The sequence below is a fragment of the Equus przewalskii genome, chromosome X, assembly GCF_037783145.1.
Source record: "Equus przewalskii isolate Varuska chromosome X, EquPr2, whole genome shotgun sequence".
Classification (NCBI taxonomy): domain Eukaryota; kingdom Metazoa; phylum Chordata; class Mammalia; order Perissodactyla; family Equidae; genus Equus; species Equus przewalskii.
In genome coordinates, this window is record NC_091863.1 from 26474781 (window position 1) to 26498374 (window position 23594).

The 23594-nt window shown below is 35.5% G+C and overlaps 1 protein-coding gene across 8 annotated transcripts in view; it reads right to left on the reverse strand.

The window, feature by feature from the left end:
- Positions 1–23594, reverse strand: part of DMD (dystrophin) — a 2264041-nt gene that overhangs the window by 1444865 nt on the left and 795582 nt on the right. For 5 of the 8 annotated variants that reach the window (XM_070604303.1, XM_070604305.1, XM_070604306.1 and 2 more), the window contains exons 8-9: positions 5048–5229; positions 3739–3870 (exon numbers count right to left, since the gene is read on the reverse strand). In XM_070604303.1, coding sequence (XP_070460404.1) covers positions 3739–3870; positions 5048–5229 — 314 coding nt within the window. The remainder of the gene's footprint in view (positions 1–3738; positions 3871–5047; positions 5230–23594) is intronic. The other 3 variants (XM_070604310.1, XM_070604308.1, XM_070604309.1) reach the window with 1 other exon arrangement.

Sequence of the window (23594 nt, forward strand, 5' to 3'; positions counted from 1 at the left end):
TTAGTGTGAAGAACATGGGCTTGAAGTTAGATAAACCTGAACTTGAACCCAGGCTCTGCCACTTATGGGTTAGGCCTTGAAATTTGGATTAAAGTGGTCAATTTGAAAAGGAGACAAAAGTGGCTCTAGGCTGAGAGAAGCATAAAAGCTAAGATGGGAAATTGTTTTGCACCGATGGAAGAGAGTAAGTGACTTAATTTGGTTGGAATAAAGAAAACATGAAATAGCCTAGTGTGAAATAAGTGTCAAAATATAAATTGTTAATAGATCATGGAGCTTCTTGATGAAATTTAGGAGAATGGATGGAGTTGTCATAAAGGAAAAGGAAATGAAGAAAGTTTTGTGAATGATATTGTTAAAGCTGTTAATAAGGAAATTTAATCTGATTTAAGGGAGCTAAGCTAAAGAAAGTGACACTGATTGCAAAGCTAATTCTGTAATCTAGAAGACGTGTATTGAGGGCCTGAACCAGAGGGCACATATGGATATTGAGGGGATATAACTCAGTGGAGAAATGGTGTGAAGAAAGAATTGACTTTACATGTCTCATTATTGAATATCAGATCAATATAGAGACAAAAGAGCATGTCACATATTGAAGTCTCAGTGACTACTGAGTAATATCTTCATTTACATAAAAAGGACAAGAAACAGGTTTGCTAGCAATGAAGCAAAGTTCACCTCAGAACATACCAGGTTTGAGAAATCCGTGGAAATCAAGGTATAGATACATACCAAAGAGTTGAAAATGAGTTGGAAGTGTGGCTGTAACTCAAGAGAGATTGGAAATGGTGAAAACACAGATACAATGGTCACCCTCATACAGCTTGATGCCAGGAGATTAAATCATATTGAGAAGAGAGAGTGTGTACAAATAAAAGGGTTATATGAGACTCATGCTCAGAGAGTTGGAAGAAGAGAAAGAGCCAGATAATGAAAGAGATACACAATATTCAGAGATAGAGAAGAACCTACTCAGTCTAGGGGCTATGAGAAAAGTATTTCAATGATGGTAGAAAGACTGAGATGTGAGAAAAAGCCATTTGATTTGGTGACTAAGTATAATTATCTGTTGAATAAATAAAGGAATGAATAACGCATAGCCTACAGAAGGTGGTCAGTGAAAGAAAGTCTCACATAATAGTATATTAACAAGATACAATGGAGTAGTATGTTTGGGGAGAGGAGGTGCATGTCTATAGAAGTTTTGGACAGGGTGAGGCTCCAGGAGAGAGAGAGAAATTGAAGGTGAAAAAGATATTGGGGATTTTTGACGTAAGATTAAGAGTAGAAGGAGAGGAATGATCAAAGTCATAAAAATAGGAGTGAATTATAACTATAAAAAGGATGTTCTCCATCCAACGATGGATGGCAGTTAAGTGATACAATGCAGGAAAGTTAGGGGTTCACACCAGATAGTATTTCTTCTTGGTAAATTAATGAGAAAAACTCATTTATAGGCAGGGATCCTGAGGCAGGGTTAGATTGCCGCACCTCACAATGTTCATATACTGCAATGAGTATAAATCAGATTTTCCAAGTTTGGGACAGAAAAGAATAATTGATGTTTCTAAGATATTGGAACTTTTGAAGATAATTAATGAATTTTATGTTTTCCATAGGGGACAGTCACTCGGATGGCTCTCTCCCTTACTATGGAAAACTTCACCCTTCCTTGTAGACTACCAAGTAAACACTTGAATGAAATCCTCTAATGGAATCCAATTGGCCTGTCTGGACTTCATTTGAAGTGGATCAGATACAACCTGTAGGAGCTAGTGTAGGCTCAGCCTGTCTGAGAAATTCTAGAAAAAATGTTCTTAGTAAAAAGTTAAGACATAAACTTATCAAACCTAACTATGTGTAACATCATCTTCTGATATGCTTCCTTTAGAAACAGGCAGAGCATATCATTCTCTACCAATTGTGATTCATGCTGCTTCTTTTCTAAAGGATAACTTAGATTTCTTTCAATGGATCATGTTAAATAAAACAGATAAGTGAATTTAATGAATATTTTATGATATATTATATATTTTGTAATATTTAGACAAAAGTAGAGTGAACAAATAGGGTCTAGCAAAATTAAATTCATTTATAATTACTTCATTAAGGAATCATACCTGAGTAACACCTTAATGAAATGGTAATGAGGTTAAAATGTGCTGCCAGAAAAGGCACTGGAGAAAACCTTCTGGAAAAGGCAAGTCAATAAAGTGATAATAAGGAGAGGAAAACTTATTTCTTTGTCTTGGCTTGTGTGCTTTTATTTTAGGAGGTACACACCTATTCTTGAAGTCTTATAAGTTTCAATGGGAGGATGGTGATAAAAAGAGCCTGGAGAGTCAGAGAGAGTCAGGAGAGTGGGAGGGAGGGAGAGGGGGAGAAAGAAAAGAGTGGATATACTTAAACTTAAAATGGGAATAAAAATAGCACCTCCCACCTCCAAGAGTCATTACAAGGATTTTACTAGTTCATATAATGTGTGCACATGGCATATGGTAAACACTCAGAAATGTGTGGCAGAATTATTTTTATTTACTGACAATGAGGAAACTGATTAAGTTTCTTGTTCAAGATTATACAACTAGCCTTTGTGAAAACGTGGATGGGGATTTAATTGAATCTGAGGCTGAGTCACAGAAATGTTCTCACCCAGTCTCCTTTGTTCAGCTTTGCAAGGAAACTAGCCAAGGATAGAGGGCAGTACCATGCCCTGAAACATGTTTCCCCGGGGGAATCTTTCAGTGTTAAGAACTTTCAGCCTCATGCATCAATTAACTGTGCCAAATAAACCTCTAATTAAATAGAACTGCTGTCTTTAAAAAAAATCAATGAGTCTCTAAAAATGTATACTTTTTAACCAATAGGATCGGGGCTATCATTTCTAAATTCCCATTCATAGTGTAGTTTTGATAAAGGACACTTCCTCAAAAACTTTTCAAATTGCCCAACTAAGCAAAATAAGTAACATTTTCTTTTAACAAGAAATTCTAGCAGATCTAGCAATTCTGGCACATTTCATTCTCATGCTCTAACGTATACAAAGCTATAATGCCTTGTGTTTTTAGGTTTCCTACATTATTGCAATGGTGGAAAGGCACTGAGAATATTCCTTACGTGGAAAGTATTAAATGGTGCATAGAATCTGACCTGGTTTTGGAGTGACTTTTTTTTATAAACATTACAGAGCCTGTTATACAAAAGTTTAAATGAGAAAAATGAAGAGATCATATGAAGAAGCTTGCCGTTATATTTTTCTTAAATAGAATATAAATACATTTTATAGAATTAAAATATAATAAAAGCATCCATATAGAGTATATATTTCCTTTACATATCTGATATCTAGAAAATCTCCCCAAATAGTGTTACTAGTAAATTTCACCCATTTTCCGATTCTTTTAAAAGTTACCTATGTAAACCTTTAATGAGCTTAGTGATTTTTTATAACCACTGGTAGCCTTTGTAAAAGAGAACCTTATGGGTAATTATATGATGACCGTACAAATTACTATTATGAGAATCCCCATTCTTGAAGAACCAACATATATTACACCTAGAGAGGTCTCAATAACAAAACAGCATCATGTGAGAGTATCTAATGCAACTTGGAACAATGAAACAGCTGTTGATGGAGGAGAAAAAAGGCACTGCAAAATTCAAACTAAAGCCGTGTTAGATTATCTTGGATGAAGAAGTTCTTTGGTTTGTAGAACAGAGTAAATGTTGACAGACCTGTGAAGGAAATGGGCTCCGTGTGGGGTCAGAGGTGGCGACATAAGCAGCCTGTGTGTAGGCATAGCTCTTGAAGCGAGGCTTAGGAGAGGAAGGAGTTCGTTCATAGCCCTGCGCTAGACTGACTGTGATCTGCAGAAAAGGGTTAGGGGGAGGTGGACAGAAAGGAGGAGGACACATCGTAAGTAACCTCGGAAAGACGGCTTTCCAACACACTAGAACAGTGAACATTAAATGGAAACAGTGAGATGAAAAGTTTAATCCTAAAGACATATCAGTGATACTAGAAACCAGTACACTCCAAGAATTGTGGTGCTCAACGTCACGTTGGAGAGCAGGTAATCAGGGAAGATATGGGGGTGGGATTTAGCCATAAGAATTCCATACTGACACAACCTCAGCACTATTACAGGATGGTGCTTTTCAATCTGGCAAAAACAGGCATCCAAAAGCAATTTTCTCTGAACCCAAAGGAAACAAAACCAGAATTCATCAGACCAATACCCTGGAAAGGACTGAAGCTTTCACAGGCTAAATATAGAACTAGCTCAGTAGAGTGAGAAAATTAGGGCTAAGAGCTTTCCACGCCTTCAGCGGAAATTTTGCTAAAGGCTTTTCATCATTGTTTGTGTCAAAGAACGTACAAGAAAACACCCCAAATATCCACTGCTGGGAGCGAGAACAAGCCATAGAAGAATCCCACTGGATTCAGTACAATTATATAAGAAAAATATTTACTATATGTATTCTCCATTTAATTTTTATTTAAAAGATTTTAAGTTACTTTTATCAAAAATGTTACCTTGAACAATCAAAATTTGTTAATACATCAGCAGGTTAACACTAAAAGTAAGAAAAGATTATTAAACAGAGTACTTCCTTTTGCTCTTACTCTAATTCTTTGCTTTTCCTCTAGTCGATAGAAAGTTTAATCTGTATATGAGTCTATCTTTTATTTTATTTCATTTTACATAGTAGAAATGTGATATATTCTGTGTTCTATATTCCTATAATATGGTGCATATCGATAGCAGAGTATTTTACAATGTGATTCAAAAGCAAGATTACAGTCCATGATATCAGGTTTACAGTCTTTGTCTCTCACTATATACACACATACACACACACTCACACGAACACATATATTATGCTATGTATCTATATATTTGTGTGTATGGGTATATATATTTACTATGCTAGGTATACATATGTGTATATTTCCATGGATATAATAGATGTGTACACAATACCTAAAATGCATCTAAAATAGAAAATATCATTGATATTAGTTGTCCTTTCGACACTTTACCTGTTGAGAATAGTGCATTTGATGATGTAATTGAAAATGTTCTTCTCTAGTAACTTTTGATGGCCTTGGCAACATTTCCACTTCCTGGATGGCTTCAATGCTCACTTGTTGAGGCAAAACTTGGAAGAGTGATGTGATGTACATCAAGATGGATTTCTTATCTGGATAAGTGGTGGCAACATCTGTAAGCACATAAATACCACACATCAATTTTTGGTTTCTATATTTGAGTCTCGGAAAGGGGAATGAGCAAATCAATGTTACAGGAAGAAGACAGATTAATGAGCACTCGATTGTCCATAAATGTCCTCGAGAAACTAATTAGAACATGATAATCAGGCCTAAAATGTCTTTCCAATTTGGCTGACCAATGAGATGAATACTAAAGTTAATTTCTTTTCCTTGTTCACATAAAAACTTCATTCTTTAATACTTTTTCCTAAGTCAAATTGCCAAACTAGCCCATCTAAGAGAGTGGTTTCCATTAAATAAGAAACAAAAATAAAGGATTCCATTTTCTTTTCCATGGAAAGTTATAGTAGCATGTCAATTAAAATCGTGCATTGGTAATTAAACAATTACACAAAGAGCTTAATGCCTTGGCTTCCAGTAAAGAAAGCTTGCACCTTCTAATCAAATTTTTGCTCGTGATTAACTATGTAAAGAGCCAAATATGCCTCTGTGTTGAAAGGAACCGTGTATTTCCGCAACAAAAATAAAACAAGGTATCATTTGTATAATGATTTGTGATATTCCTGAAGTATATTAAAAATATTTGTTTACATTATGGTACATCCGTTAAAGTCATATGTCGCTTTCCTTCGCAGACTTTAGAGATAAATTTAGAAGTCCTTCACATAAAGTTGATCTGATATTTTGTCCTTTGCCACATCGAGGGAATGAAAGAAACCCAGCATTTAAAGTCAATAATAATTTGTAATAACACATATAATAAGTGGCAGCTCCTTCAAAAGGTTCTTTTGCTACTTGGCATTACAATTTACCCACTGTGCTCATTCCAGGAACCAAGATGTAAAACGAATCCTTTATGTGAAGTGTATCATTAATCCCAGAAGTGTTAAAACATAAGTCCTGGCAGGAGGCCAAGGCAACTTTGCAGCGATGTGCCAGGCATTTTTCTTGCCATGAATTTATCTTAGCTTAGCTGGCATTAAAAGATCTGTTTTAAGTTAAGTATGTATATTCTGGTCAGGTGTTCTGATTATGAGCAAGAAAAAAGCCAAGAGTCAAATCTTAAGTCCGCTGACATAAAGGGAGGTTAAACCGTTCACTCAGTCCATCCCGTCACAAGTAGCAGGAACATGACAAATCAGAACAACTATTTTTTTAAGTATTTTTAAAAAGAATTACAGAGGAGGGAAAAGTTAACTAACGCTCCTTGGTCTGCTTCTATCCAGAGTATAATACAGTACTTCTCAATTTTTAATGTGCATATGAATCACCTGGGGACCTTTTAAAACTAGAATCAGATTCAGTAGGTCGCGGGTGAGCCCGAGACTGCATTTCCAACAAGCTCCCAGGTGATGCTGAAGCTGCTGGCTTGAAGACCATTCTTTGAATAACAAGGGTTGAAAAAATTTCACGGAAGCAAACTGTTATGTCATCTACCACTTCACTGCTTTGCTATTTTTTTCAAAATATATTTATTGAATACTTAAATGCACAAGGCTAAGAGGTACAAAGTTATACAACACATATTCTCTGCTCCTTATTATAATTTAATTATTAACCAACAGATGGTGAAGGTAATTTTTTGCAAGCATTTTTTAAGGAGGAACTAAAGAAAACTTTGTGCATGAGCACTGCCTTTCTAAAAAGAAAATTGTACTAACTTAGCTTTGAAATTCTGAAGCCTAACATCTTCCTTTTATTTGATAATTGTTTTTTAGTGTTCATTACATGGTGGATACTATACTTCTTCATCATATTTTGAAGATCTAGAATGTTTTCTTCCTTCTCACTGGTAACTAGTGACTTTTATCTATAATAAGCATAATTTAGAATTCTGTTTATTTTTTAGTGTATCAAATAAAACCATGCCGTAAAAAAGGCATTGACTTAAAAAAGGTTGACCCATGCCTATTTAACGTTATATTATACATAGACATGTGCATGTATATGTTTGGCCTCAAATATATGCCAAGATAAAAAGAAATAAAGGTAAAAATAGATCAAGCTTTATTTTTATTGCCCCAAGCAAATGTCAAAAATTATAATACATTTTATCTACAGAAAATATCTGGTGCGGTAAAAGCAAATATTCATAAACATCAATCATTACAATAGGGGGCCGGCCCCGTGGCTGAGTGGTTAAGTTCGCAAGCTCCACTTCGGCGGCCCAGGGTTTCCCCAGTTCGGATCCTGGGCGCAGACATGGCACCACTCATCAGGCCACAGTGAGGCAGCGTCCCACGTGCCACAACTAGAAGGACCCACAACTAAAATATACAACTATATAATGGGGGGATCTGGGGGTTAAAAAAGCAGGAAAAAAAAGATTGGCAACAGTTGTTAGCTCTGATGCCAATCTTAAACCACAAAAAATCATTACAATAAATATGTACTATTTGACCAAACTATCAACATTTTTGCCCCAATCTATTATCATTCCACCTCTGAGGTTGTGTGGGATTCAGCTGTACTGGTAAGTAGAATCCAATATTTCTTTTTTTAAATAAAGGAATTTAGATATTCTAAAATATGTTGAATTCCTTCAACATATTTACTAAAGACCTATTATATTTGAAATACTTTAATAGATTATCCAGGAGATTAACAAGATAGAGAATTCATGGATTCTGCTCACAGTTTGGAATAATAAAATAATTAAATAAGTAAAAAGTACAAAATAATTGCATTGCTGAACAGAATGGAAAATGTGTTCCTCTAATTGGCACTAGTGTTTTAATAGGTTCAGAAAAAGAAGAAATTATATATTATTGGGGGACCAGAAAATTCTTTATGAAAAGGAAACTAAAATAAGTATGTTAAGGATTTTATTAGCTGGAAATGGAGGAACGGGGAAAGCTATTCCAGGCAGTGGAAAAGCATGAGCAAAAGTACAGAGGAAGGGACAGATTAGACATGTTCTAGGAAGAATGCCTTTGGGTGTCTCAGCCACAGAGAGGAGAATAGTGAATAATAAGAAAAAATAGGTAGACTCTATATGGAACATTGAGAGATCGATAGAAAACTAGAAAATTTGGCCTTAGTTCAATAGGTTGGAGAGCAACTAACTACTTTTGAGCATGAGTGTCATACCATTAAAATCTTTGTAAAGTAAAACCATTAAATTCAGAATGGATTGAAGGAGAAAAAAGCTGGAGGAAGGTAAGAGGCTAGGACCCAATCTGGATAGGAGATGTTAGAGAACTAAAATAGGCTGTGTAATAAAAACAAAGGGATGCATGACAGAAATTCTGATAAGTCCAAAATGGCTTCCTTCAGTTTCAAATCATTTACTCCACAGTCTTTGGAAATGCGTATATAAAAAATTCTGTCCTAAGCCCTAAGGGTAGAAAGATTGATAAACTGAGAATAAAATTGAGGAGGAGGATGAAGATGGAAGGAGGAAACGGCTTGTTCTGTAGCAAAGGTAACGAGCAGCCACCAACACGGGCTTCAGTCTATTTAATTAATTAACAATTACCTGCCTACATGGTCTTGATCACACTGACCCAAGCCAACCAGTGGCAACCACTCTCTTCTGAAAGTCTGCAAATCAGGAGTTGACTCACTCCAGTGAACAAAATTCTGAATGCAAGCCAATTAACAGTTGTCTCCCCTGAGTAAACAACCATGCTTCTAAAGGTGACATCAACCTACTGCTAACTCTGAATGATCTTTTCGACCTCCGGGTTTCCCCCAAGACCTAAGAAAACTCTACTTTGAGAAAGTGTGGCTGACCAGCATAGTTCCCTCTTATTTAAGTAAGCAATAAATTCAGCTTTGTGTTTTCATATCAAATATTGAGTGATGGTTTCATCATTTGATAACATTCAAGTGATGAAATTCACTTGTAAATTTAAACTTATTAATAGGAATTTATTAGAAGAGAGTGTGATGCAGTGAAAGAATAAGCAATTCTGATTCTGAAGAGCTGGATTTAAAAAAAATTCTGTATCTGAATATTTATATCTGTAAAGAAATATACCTAACATCATTTACTTTTGTTTCCTCATCTGTGAAAAACAAATCACAGTGCCAATTGCATCATTGTGTTGTGAAGGTCAAATGCAATAATGTTTAGAAAAGACTGTAAACTTTATAAAACTTGATATTGTTGCTGTATTGCAAATTTTGTCATTTGTGTTATTAATACAAAAACAGATCTAGTTGTAGGAGACCATTAGTACTATTAATGGGAAGCCAGAAGAAGCTGGTTAGAAGGAAAGGCCATTTATCATTTATTACATATTTACAAAGCAATTATTGTGTGCCATAGAATATGCTTAGCTTATGTTATGAGTATTCAGTGGATGAGGGACCCAGCAAATAATTATAGGCTGTACACTATACTAGAAATCAAAAGAAATTTCATGACTTGAGGGTAATCCTCACTTGCCTGTGACTCTGTGAGCGCCTAACTATCTGTTGAGGAACTAACAGAGTAGCTAAAGCCATAGAAATTGATGAAAATTGTGTAAGATGGCAACTGACTAAAAAAATAATGTTATAAATAATGATTATTATAGCATTTGAGAAGTGTGAGAATGATGGAATGTGATTTATACTTTTTTATTACAAGACATTAAGATGTATGAAATGAGAGAAGTGGCTAAACTCCCAAAATAAGAACTTACAATTATATGAAAGTAATCTTTGCACTAAATCTCTACTATATAAAGAGTTCATTGCCACAAAAGTTTAAATTAATAATTTCTAATCCATTCTTTGACGCTTTCTCAGAATGAAAATGTTGAAAACTCATAATACTACTAGAATATTTTATTTAATGAACAATAACACTGATTCTGATGAGTGTTTCAATACAAATCAGAATTTTGATATTGAGGGCTATAATGGAACAAATAAATCATTTAGTGAAATTTCATAATTTTTCAAGAATAGCAGACATTTATTTGGTCCTGTGCAAAACATCCATGGAGACATTTGGTCCACACCAAAAGGTCCTTGAAATTTGGTCCTATCAAAAATGTCCATGGGCTGGCTCCATGGCATAGTGGTTAAAGTTTGGCACATTCCAATTCAGTGGCACAGGTTCACAGGTTCAGATACAGGGTGCAGACCTACACCACTCATCAGCCATGCTGTGGTGGCAACCCGTATATAAAGTGGAGGAAGACTGACACAGATGTTAGCTCAGGGCTAATCTTCCTCAAGTGAAAAAAGAGGAAGATTGGCAAAAGATGTCAGCTCAGGGCTAATCTTCCTCAGCAAAAAAAAAGAAAAAGAAAAAGAAAAAAATGTCCATAGGCATATTTGGTCCATGCCAAATGGTCCTTGGTATTTGTTCCTGTCAAAAACATCCATGCATAGAAAACATACCTGGGTTCAAACAGCTCATAATGTTTGTTTATACTTTTGGTTTACAGGACTAATACATTAAAAATGCTACCATGTTTCATTGGTTCAATAATTGTGTTGTGGCTGTATTGCCAATAATAACCCTTCTTGCTTTGGCAGCCTAGCTGGTAATGGCACATGGGGTTAGGTGGATGGGTCGGGGTTGAAATCTTGCAGAAGAGTGGGATTTATATTAACTATGAGTACTGAGAAAGAATCCTACAGTTAGAGAAATGCACAGAGGATGACAAGCCAAGGATGGGATCTCACGATGCATGGTGCATTAATGTGTCACTGGGCATTTGGTCAGATGTAGCTGGGTCATTCAATAAGGGTGTAGTTTAAAAGAAGGTGTTCAGGCAAGTCACTATATAAAACAAGCGGTGAAGAAACGCATTGACCTAAACACTTTACAGAGCTCCTCACTTGTTTGGGAGGAATGAGAATGAGTGTGGCTTTCCTACCACATAGAGGTTGGGGGTAATAGCTGCCATGAGAGGGATACTGGATCGCCCAGGGTAATTGGGCGATGTTTCCCTTGAATCGATGTCCTATAGAGGTACGATCACTGTAGACTGCAAGAAGTCCCTGCCACTATTTGGAGAGGTTTTAGTGAGTGTGAATCCCACCCACACTCACCTGCCAATTGACACAGACCACCATGCTCTTGGCTGGTGCTTACCTACATACAGGCTGATCTAGCCTAGCCAAACCAGCTGTCAAATCCATAAGACATAGTAAGGTTTTCCCTACCAGTAAACCAGGGACCATTCGTCAGTCAGATGGCTACAAAAGAAAAAAAAAAAACCCTTCTGTTGCTTGGCAATATGACATATTTACTTGAAACTTCTCAGCAGAATATGGCAGAAATAGTATATTTACAAAAAGAAAAGCCAGTGCTACATTATAATGGTTTCTGTTATCATTTCCATTCCCCTAACAGAGATAAGAGTAAAAGATCCTGGCTCTGTGAAGAGAGGAGTATCTGCAACACCTGATGTACAACTAGTCAGGATTGGGATAACATCACAATCATTCAAGATGGAACAGGGAAACGTAGGCACAACACTGGTGTTGAAGGGGAAGTAAAAACCCTGAATAGGTTAAAATAACACGCATAAGAAGAACCAAATGCAACACCATCACAGGTACTTCAAAGGACTCTCCATGATATTCATGATGAAGAGGTCCTGTTAATGCTACCAGAAAGAAACTCATTAAATTAAATAAAATTTAAAACAGATATAGGCCTCCAAACCCAAGTTCAGCGCATGGAATCGAAATTCCAGAGGAGTATAAAGTGACCAGACTCAGAGAACCATTTCTTATGAACGATGCCGGTGCTCAAGATGACAAAAGAATGCTTATTTATACAATTTATGACAATATTCGACATTTAAGTGCCAGCACATTATTCAGTGATGGCACCTTCAAGACGGCACCAACACAGTTCACTCAGTTATTTACTGTGCACGGTGTAGTACTGAGTTACACTATGCCATTGATTTATGCACTAACAATGAAAAGGCAAGAAGACACTTACAGATATATATATGAGAAAGTACTTGCATGTGCCCGGGAAAGAAATCTTGACATTAGCCCTTCATTGTGCATGATGGATTTTGAGATCGCAAATATGAATGTGATTTGACTACTCCTACCAAACACACAAATAAAAGGATGTTTGTTTCACATTTTACAATCACTGTGGTGAAAAATGTCTTCTTTGGGTTTAACACGTGAGTATATGACAATGAAAAGTAACATCTATAAGTGTGCATCCATGTTGCTTGGACTTCAATTTGTGCCTTTGGAAGATGTAAATGAAACTTTTGAGTGCATTGTGGAGAATGCAGAAGAAAATGTAGACAACCTAATGGATTATGCTGAGCGAGTGTATGTCCATGGAAGGCATGGCAGAAGCTCCAGAAAACCAGAAGACCATGGCAGAAGACCAGAAGATCCAAGATTTCCACCAGAAAGTTGGAATGTTTATACACCAGTACTGAACAGGGATCACAGGACGAACAACACAGTGGAAGGCTAGCATAGCAAACTTCAAAAGCTGACGGTAGCGCATCGTCCTTCAACTTGGAGATTTATTTAAGTGTTAAAGGACGAAGAGCAAAGCAATGAACAAGTTATCACCCAGGTTATTGGTGGTCACACTCAAATACAGCCACCAACTTCATGAAGATTCGGACAAAATCAAATTTATATAACTGAAATTAACAGATAGAACAAATATAAAGCCAACAGTCAAGTCAACATTTACCTGAGAGCAATTGCTCATCCACTTAAGAGTAACCCTGCTGAAGTTCATGATGAGGAAAAAGCAAGAATAAATATGAAATCCGAAATTCATCATAAATTACAATAAAAATAATATAAATAAAATTTTAACGAAGTCACATGTTTGTATTATTTAACAAATCATGAGCCAAATGTCTCCATGGATGTTTTGGGCAGGACTAAATGTCCTGCAAGGTTTTTCAAATGAGGAAATTGAAGCCCACAGTGGTTTGATGCCAAGTTCAAAAGCTAGTCAGAATCAGAATTAGAAGCCAGTCAGTGCATCATACTTCCCAGTACCTGATCTTCATTCTTCCGGAGAATGCTACGTCAGTGCATTTGAAAAACAAGTATCTCGAAGTCATTATCTAAATGATGACCCTGTGATCGATGTGGTTCCATTACCAAACACTATCTATATTCTGCATAGTAATAGTGATTTCTATTTCTAATAAGGGAAGTATAACAAGAGTAAATACACATTAAAGGCAATTTCAGCAGCAATCAAAGAAATGCAAACTAAATAAAGATGTAGTTTTTAATTATATTCCTTTGCCTATCAAATTATCAAAGAATGACAAAAGGATAACAATGGATGTTGCAGAGACTTCAATTATTTGGCCAAACTCCCACTTTGCTGCAAGAGTATCAGTTGGTTCTAACTTTATGAAAAATATTTTGGTAATGTCTCCTAAAACCTTAAAAACAATCATATTCAATGACACAATAATTTTCCTTCTAGGACTCCACCACAAGGAAATAATCAGAAATTTAAATGAAGATTTATGTAAACTTGATGTGAAATTTCAGCACTATTTACAATATAAAAAAGAAATATTTATCATACACAAAAGAAAAAAATTCAGACCACTCCAAATGGCTTAATAGTTAAAGAATCAGAAATGATCGAATACACAATTATATATGAATATTACAAAGCCATTCAAAATGTTGCTTTTGAAGAATATTTGATAATATATGAAAATAAATTCTTTATAATGTAACATCAAAGAGCAGGATGTGTAATTTATATAGAATATAATAATTTTATGGAAAAGGCTAGGGAATACACTTGAAGACATTAGTGAAATGGGTATGCTGGTAGGATTGAAAATAATTTTCTTTTTCTCCTTTGTCTGATCTATATTTTACACACTCTCCATTCAGCACTAATTTTATAATTAGATAGTGTATTATATATTATAAACAACTATCTGTAAAAATCAAAAAGAAACAATAAAAGCAAAGTTGTACAAACTCTTCTTTCAGTATGCCCTCACCCCATAAAAGTCAATGTGAATGAGTTTGTTAGGAAACTGGAGCCTTCAACAAAACCACTCTTATCTTGGGCAACCAACCTCCAGAAAGTCTGATTAGCCAGCTGCCAGGCACAACCTTGAAACACCTCTGGGAAATCTAAACAAGAGACTCTATCATCTAAACCTCAGGTCAGTTTTCTGCGCGAAGGAAGGCAGGGGCTGAAATATTGGATTATAATGCATATTGTGTAATCAGAAAGAAGCAGGATTTCAAAGTTAGATGCATAAATGTGCACTCACAAAGTCTGATCAGTCTTTTAAGAGTTTCATAAAAAAATTAAAAAGCAAGTCATTGAGAAACCACGATCAGAATAAACCTGGATCATTTACCACAGAATGTGTATAGGAAACAAAATAACAAAAAGAAATAAATTCACCATTTGTCAGAAAAAGGGAATGGGTGAACTGGGAAGAAGAAACTTACGGTCACAAACTAGACATGGTCAGATAGCTCTAAATATGAAAATGGGAACACATATGTAGATACAATCAAAATCCTGTGTTTGCTAAAATAATCAAATACACAGATGTGACATTCTAAACAACTTACTGCTGGAAGCAAAGTGGGTTATCATTTGAGGCTTGAAAACGAAGAGATTATGTTATAATGTCATCTGATCTGTAAGCACTAGAGTGTAAATTGTAGGCGATAGCATAGCCAAACTAATTTATTACAGCAATAGATCGTTATTTTCAATTTTAATATTTTTCATCCAGCACTACATTCTACCTACATATATTTTCCATTTATAAGTCACTGTACATAACAATGGATATACAGCATTCTAATAAGAAAATAACTTGCACAGGTCCTCTCAGGTTAAATTCTTTAACATTCTACCAGACATGTTCTGCCTCTACTAAATTAAGTACTGCTTAAATTAAGCCATTCCATAATTTTAGCATTTCACTCACTGATCCAAGTTGCTTTTATCTTCTACTAACAATGCTTTTCACTAAAGGACTATAAAATATAGTAATGAAAATAATTTGTATTGATGAAGATGACTCAGTTTCATAATAGAATTAATGATAAAAAGCAATTACTTTTATTTATACATGAGAAACACTAAACAATTTTATCTTTTAAACATCCAATTATTCCTTGCCATGTGCTTGTAGCGTAGCTAGCAGGAAACTATCACTATCATCTTGGTACAAGTGGAAAACAGTGTTCAAAATACACAAGGCTTACCTGGGGCCTAACAGGGAAAAACAAAAAATCAGGTGCTTACAGGAGACTTCAGATACACTGAAAACTAGCTTAGCTTTCTGGCCATTAACCAAAGAATGCTAAATATATCTATGCAAATAAACATCATGTATTCAATCCAATAAATAATGGTAGCTGGAGGTGATGTTATTGATTCTGAAAAGTACTGGATTGACAATATGAGACACTGAAAAATATATTTAACAAAGATTTATTGAGTTACTACTTTGTGCCAGGCTATATTCTGGTCTTTGAGGATACAGTGGTAAATAAATGAGCTCAGAGATCTGTTCTCATGAAATTTTGATTCTAATGGGGAAACAAAATTATAACCAAATAATTTCAAAGTCCTCAATTTACCACTTGCCAATTTATTCCTATCACCTACTTCTTTTCACTTCATCGTATAAAACAAATTACTTTCCACAAATGTACTATCTTTGTCAGGCTTTTTTGGGGGGAATTAAATAGGACTGGGGATTCTGTAGTGTTGATACCAAACATTCTGGTAATGTCTGAGAACAAAAGCACAGAAGCTGTGGATAAAGTCGATTAAATGGAAATAACCAATCCTGATTTTACAAGTTTCAAATAAACCATCTTTGAGAACATTTTTAATCAAATATCAAATGTCTTTTGTGTGCAGCTAATCAGGTGAAGTGTTATGTCCTTAAATTTTCAATTGCAAAATGCAATAAATTTCCAAAATTTGCTTTTCTAGCTACTCATTGAGTTCATACCCCATTAAAATATATTTATTTAAAAAAAATCCCTGGCCATTTAAAACCTTAGAACAACTTTTCAGTACATGTACTCTAAAACAGGAGAATAGAAGCTAGCTTGACCTAATAAATGAAAGCTAATAAGTCAGTGTAGGAGACTATTGATAGAAAAACATTTGTATTTTCTTACAATTCTCTCTACATGCCTATTGTGGGAAGAACTATTGGAGTTTCCATTTGAGAAGAAAGCATTTTGGCTCAGTGACATTTAACTCTGCTTCCTTAATTGTCACCTGCTGTTTTTGCGCTTTACTTTTGATCTAACCAAATTGACTTCCTTTTTTCCGACTGCTAGAAAAAGCGCAGTAAGTTTCATAAGTAACCCCACACGATATCGTCTTTACTAACACAAAATATTCTGTTTCCACAGCCTCATTCTCCACAGAGTTGGACATGATAGTTGATAAACAGTGAAGCCAGAATGGAGATGCTCGTTTCATTTGACACAAATTTCATTGATTATTATGGTGCTTTCCAGTATGTTTTGGGATTTGGAAATAACCTGATGGTGTAAGGGCAGTTCCAAAGCACATCTCCCAATGATAACTAGCTTAAGGAAGAAATTGTATATAAGATCAACCTTCTTGGTAACAAAATATTATAAAAAATTTATCCATTCCATATCAAAGAATTTAGCTTGTTGAATTAAATATATCTTGATCAAATCATAGCTCTGCCCCTTATAGGCAAGAGAATGTGGTAAAATCAACTAATTTCCCTTTGTCCCAGTTTTTATCTATAAAATGAGTCATATTAATATCACACAAATAGCTTGTGACGATGCTTGGGAGGGAAAATGAATATACAGAGTAAATGCTCAATACATTTTATCCGTTATTTGTCGTGACCTATCTCCAATTAGCACATAATTATAATTTCTGAGCTTTCCTGCATTTAAACACGCACCAAATATTTGTGGGATGCCTACAATGTGTAATACATGACATCAATTCACTAGGGAATGAATCATTCTTATAATTAGAATGGGTCCATCTCCTAATTCCTAGGGTAGACAAGTCTGAAGGTAAACAACCCAGATGTGACTCTCTCAGACACAAAACATTCATAATGGAGGAGTGATGTCTGCATCTTAACAGATATGATGGATGGTATCATGGCAGCAGCAGATACCATGTGCAACATCAGAAGAAGGGATGCAGCATTTAGCAAAACATCGCCACAAACAAATTGTAAGATACTTTATGGCAAAGGAGGATTTCTTGAATTAATCCCTACTTTTGTAGTATTCTAACTGAAAACTGGACACCGTGGCCAAAGAGCATGCATTCATGTAGTTTCTAAGCACTAGTAGAGGCATGCTGATGAAACACACAATAAACAAGTGGCAAACTTTAATACGATTTCAAATTACAGAGACACATTCTGCTTTTGACAGTACTAATAAAAGTTCATTTGAGTATGAGTGTGGGGTTTCTTGCACCAATGTAATTAAGGGTTCCCAATTATACATACAATAATATGCATGGATGATAAATAACTTTCAATTTGAAAAAATGTAAATTAGAACTTCTCAAAAGTGAGGATAATCAATTGTGAAACAACGATGGAGAAAGGTACAAGCAAAAAAGAGAATAAGCATGAAAAAACGTATAATAAGACAATGATAAGAAGTAACCTTTTATACAAGAGAATGCAATCAATGTTGTTAAAAAAGGCATAAGACATAACTCAAGTGGTTGGTTTTCACAGAAATTTTACATATACTCAATAAGAATAGAGCATACTATTTTGAAAATTGAATAGAATCTGATGTATGTGCGTGATGAAAAATACTGCACAAATGGAGGTATAAAGTAGAATACAAAGGAACATGGTAACTAGTAAAAGACAACTAGGTTATTTTTCTATGATCCTATATACAATGTTTGGATTTTAACTATCAGAAAAAACTCCATCTGTCCACCACAAATCACAGATATTGACACCTATACCCATCCACTTGTTCAATCCTCCTCTTAACAATTAAAGTGTTCCCATTCCAATTAAGACAAATCTCTCTACTTGTACTTTTCACATGTTTTCTATTGAATCATCAATCTTTCCCCAGCCTACAAACACCCTCTCCGAACTCTTACTTGAAAGACAAAGCAAACTAAAAAAACAAAAACAGAAAACACTGGTATGCTGGTAAACCAGTTCTCCAAAAGAAAAAAAAAACACACACACACAAGCACAACAACAAAATCCCTGATGGGTAGTGTTTGCCATTCTCCATGGGGTAAATCCTTCCACCATGGATGATTTCACATTACCAATGGTTTAACAACCTGCTGGCGTAATTCCTGATCATTTAACAATCTGCTCTAGTGAACTTCTATGATCTGGTTCCAGCATATCACAGTAACTCTTAATAAGGTTACTCCCTTGTTTTTCCATCCTCTTCCATTTTGCTGTTCCCCTTCACAATACAACTTTTCAAATGTTTCAGCCACACTCTTTGAACCTACTTTCTTACTCCCTTTTCATTCAGCTCATATTTACTTAGCATCTAATATATGCCAAGCACTGTTCCAGACACAAGGAATACAGCAGTGAATAAAGCAATGCCCCTGCCCTCATGGAGCCTAGATTTTAGTTGAGACACAGATAATAAATAAAAACAAATCTTCAGCCTCTCAGACTTCAAGTGCTACAGAGAACAATAAAATGAGTAGGGAATAAGTGTGGTAGTATTTCTTTTTTTTAATTAAAGATTGGCACCTGAGCTAACATCTGTTGCCAATATTCTTTTTTCTTCTTCTTCTCCCCAAAGCCCCCAAGTACATAGTTGTGTATTTTTAGTTGTGGGTCCTTCTAGTTGTGGCATGTGGGACGCCACCTCAACATGGCCTGATGAGTGGTGCCATGTCTGTGCCCAGAATCCGAACCAGTGAAACCCTGGGCCACCAAAGCGGAGTGCATGAACTTAACCACTTGGCCACGGGGCCGGCCCCCAGGGTAGTATTTTAAAGATGAGCTCAGAAGGCTTCTCTAGATAATTCTGGATCAGAGAAGCGGCTTCTGTCTCTTTATTCCACTAATGGCTACAATGTTGCCCAGCCTAACAGATTTTTCTATCTCCATCATACTCTGTAGCTCCCAGCAGCACGCTGTCATTCTCAAACTGCTTTGTTTTTCTTGGATCCTTTTATGCTATATTTTTCAGGTTTTATACCTACGTAGCAACAGTTTCACAGGCACTCTTTCTTGTGCAACCTATTTAAATGGTACAAAACTTTGGAGAGACTTAGAGGTTGGATCTGGGTCTTCTCTAGCTACATTCACTCTTCCCTAGGTGATGCCATGCAGTTTCTCTCCCTTCCTCCCTCCCTCTCTCTTCCTAAATATTGCCTACATGCTAATGATTCCCAAATGCCTATCTCCAGCTGAGACCTCTTCCCTCAGGAGATACCTCAAATTTTTTAGATACAAAATAAGGCTCTCAGTTTCATTCAAAATCATTAGCTTCCCCATTAATCACCATCTCCAAATATGGGAACAACATCCACACATTGTGTCAGGCTGTAAACTTAGGAATCCTCTTTGATTTTTCCTTTTCTGCATTCCCCCATTTGATCCATTACCAAGCCTTGTCTTTTCTGCCTCTAAAAAGAATACATGCATCCACTTATCTTCATGCTATTACTATTTCACCCACGCCATGATCCTTGCCTTCTGGGACCATTACATTCACATCCTAAATGTTCTCATGCTTTTCAATCTATTCTGTATGCAACAGCTGGAATTATCATTTTTAAAACACAAATTAAATTGGAACTCTTTCATACTTAAAACCCTTCAAAAGTTTCTCATGTGTTTAGAATAAATCCATACTTCTATACCTTACAAGTTACTACATAACCCAATCCTGCACACTTAGCTAATGGCAATCTAACAGCCTCTTTCTCGCCCACTACCTTTCAGATATATTGGCGTTGTTTCCATATCTGAAATAACAAGGCCCTTTTGTATTCTTGGTCTTTATACTTGTTGTTCTCTTTACCTGGAATATTTTCCCCATCTTTTTGCGTTTTTGATTCATTCTTATGCATTAAGCTTTAGCTCATATGGCACCTCCTCGAAGATGCATTTGTTGATTACCCTATTTTAAGAAGCACACTCCCTTTCCCTTGACTTTATTTCACATTGGCTTACTTCCTTAATGTCATTTGTCACAAACTGTAATTATTACGTTTACGTATTCATTCCTTTGTTATTATCTGTCTGCCTACAATAATATAAGCACTACAAGGGCAGAAACTTTCTCTAAATTGTTTTACCATTTACTGGCAAATAGTAGGTACTCAATACTTGTTAAATTAGTAAAAGGATAAATGAACAAATAATTATGGCTGCTGGGAAGAAAGTTTCACTTCAGTGAAGTGAATATAAAATAAAACTCATGTTGAGAATTGAGAACTGGTTGAAGAAAAAGAAAGCACTATAACAAACAGGAGCAGGCAGTATTTGTCTCCCTCCAAAATTATGTTAAAGAGATTCGATTTGATATTTAATTACTTTTCATTGAGCATCAATTATGTACAAAGGATTTTATTATGTTTTCTCATTCACCCTTCAACATTCTGTTATGAGTTAAGAATATTGTACAAGGTCATATAAATTGTAAATGATAGTTCAATTAAAGCAGAAAAAAAAGAGACTCCTGGGTTTGCATCCCAGTTCTCTCATTTTGTGACACTGAACAAGCTTAAACAGACTGAGCCTCAGCTTTCTACTGTATCTCAAAAGATTTTTTTAAATTATTGATCACATTCTAAAAAATGAGGCTTGATTTGCATAACATCTCATACTCTAGGAAATGGATCAGATTATTTTTTTAAGTAGTAGGAAAGAATGCGTTCATTTCTAAATTAGAGAGCATTAGCAGGTTAATCAAGATGCCTATGAGTGATGATGACAAAGTTAGTACATTTTTAATTCAGATTGAAAATACTCAAGGCACAGGAAAACTAATGTTTTATTCATTGTTCTAAGCTTTGGCATAGACTCTACAAAATAGCACAGTGCTTTGCATAGAATAGATGTTCAAAAATCATTGATTGATATCTATAGAAAAATTTGTTCAAGTGCTCTCTGACCCAAAATAGGAAAAGATAACTCCTTAGAACTTGAAGTAGATTTCTCAGAAATTTTATATTACATGTCTGAATATATGGTGGACTAGAAGATTCCAGCAAATGAAAGCCTTGACATCTCACTAACAGTATGACCCAGTGGCGGGTAGGATCCTGTTGAATAATGTAACAGTACAAGCAGTTCTTTAAACTGAGATATGAGAATGAGAAAGGGAATTAGTTAAGAAAAAAGAAAAATTAGGCATGATATACACACATTTATAAGCAATTAATATGGTCACCTACACAACTACTGTGTGTGCGTGTGTGAGACATACATATATATGTTTGATTTGAAAAGCAATCCCTTTTGACTAGAGATTAGTAACATCAAAGAATGAGTAGGAAGAAGGAAAGGCTTTATGTAGCTTCTCAGTACTATTTTAATTGTCAGATGTTCATTTTACCCATTTGCAATTTTAAAATTTCTTCTCTCTCTTTTCCAATGGCTGGACAAGGGTTAAGCTGATATGCCAAATACTACATAGGGAAGTTTCTTTTTAGTTCTAATTTCTGATGCATTTTTTTCCATATTAGTATATATTTATTTATTTTTTAATGAAGTAACATTGGTTTATAACATTATATGAATTTCAGGTGTACATCATATTTAGATTTCTGTGTAGACTACTTCATGTTCACCACCCAAAGACTAATTACCCTCCATCACTGTACACATGTGCACTATTACCCCCTACATAGCTAAGTTTCTTGACACAGCCTCTGAAATTTTAGCTTTATCCCAAATCTCTCTCCTACAGGTTTAATTCTACTAACATAGGCCTAGCTCTCCTGATGACCATAAGCCTCAGGGCTTGGTGTAACCAGCTCAGTTACTATATCCTGCAAAGTCTGTCTCACTACCCACAACTTCAGACCCTATTCAGGCTCTGGCCTTTGATTGACCAAATGGGTGCCATTTCCACTCTCACCATGATGGGGAGCCTATCCCTTGAAAAGAAACTTCTCCCCCAGAGGAAACAGGTCAGATTGATGTTCTTGGCTCCAAGAGTCAGTCTTTTAGTTCTCCCTGATTTTTTTCTTTTATTAGTTTTGATTTAATCGCTCACTTTTAAACATTTTTATTACAAAAGCAATACATGCTTATTGTAGTGGAAAATTAAAATAGTACAGAAGTATATAAAGGGAACAATGAAAGTACTCCACATCTCTACAACACTCCAGTCCCATTATCTAGAGATAATACATCTCAGTAGAAGCTATGCTACCTGTCTATTCATCCATCTACCCATCCATCTTTCCATTTAGCCATCCATTTATCTATTCACCTGCCTGTCTACCTAATGAGATCAAACTACACACACGTTACCTATCTATCTACTTTCCTATATACCTTCACAGGACGTGCCCAGGTAGTATAAATTCAAAGCCTTGTTCTCGAACCCATACTCTCTATATAATTTGGGGTAAAGAACTTAATTTCTTCATGTCTCCATGCCCTCATCTATAAAAATGGGGCTAAGGGTTTTGAAAGAATTAAGATAAACGTAAGTACTTAGAAAAATACCTATCAAAAAGTAAGTTTGCAGGGGCCGGCCTGGTGGCGTAGTGGTTAAGTTCCCATGCTTCACTTCAGCAGTCCAGGGTTCATTCGTTCAGATCCTGGGCGCAGATCTATATAATGTTCATCAAGCCATGCTGTGACAGCATCCCATATAGAAGAACTAGAAGGACTTACAACTATTATATACAACTATGTACTGGGGCCTTGGGGAGAGAAAAAGAAAGAGGAAGATTGGCAACAGATGTTAGCTCAGGGCCAATCTTTCTCACCAAAAGGATTAAAAAAAAAAGTTAGTTTGCAGCAAAACGCAGCTTAAAAATGTTTATACATATACATACATATTTACAATTTGGACTTTAACTTTAATAATGCATGCATTCATTTATCTATTTATTTCTTCTGCAACTGTTTACTGGGCACTTATCATAAGTCAAGAATTATGCTAGGCACTATAGTTATAATATTGAGCAAAAGTTAAAACAAACACAAACAAACCTGGACTCTGATTTTTATGGAGCCTATAGTCCAATGGTAGAGATATACTTGCCTAGCACTCTGTAGTACAGAAGAATACTGGAACTACTGTGAAGAATGCTGCAATTAGCACCCTGTTATATTTGTCTTAGATATGTGTGAGTTTTCCTGTAGATCTAATTCCTAAAGGTGAAACCTCGGGTTCGATTCAAGATATATACAATTTCACATTTTGAAAGATAATTCCAAATTTTCTATTT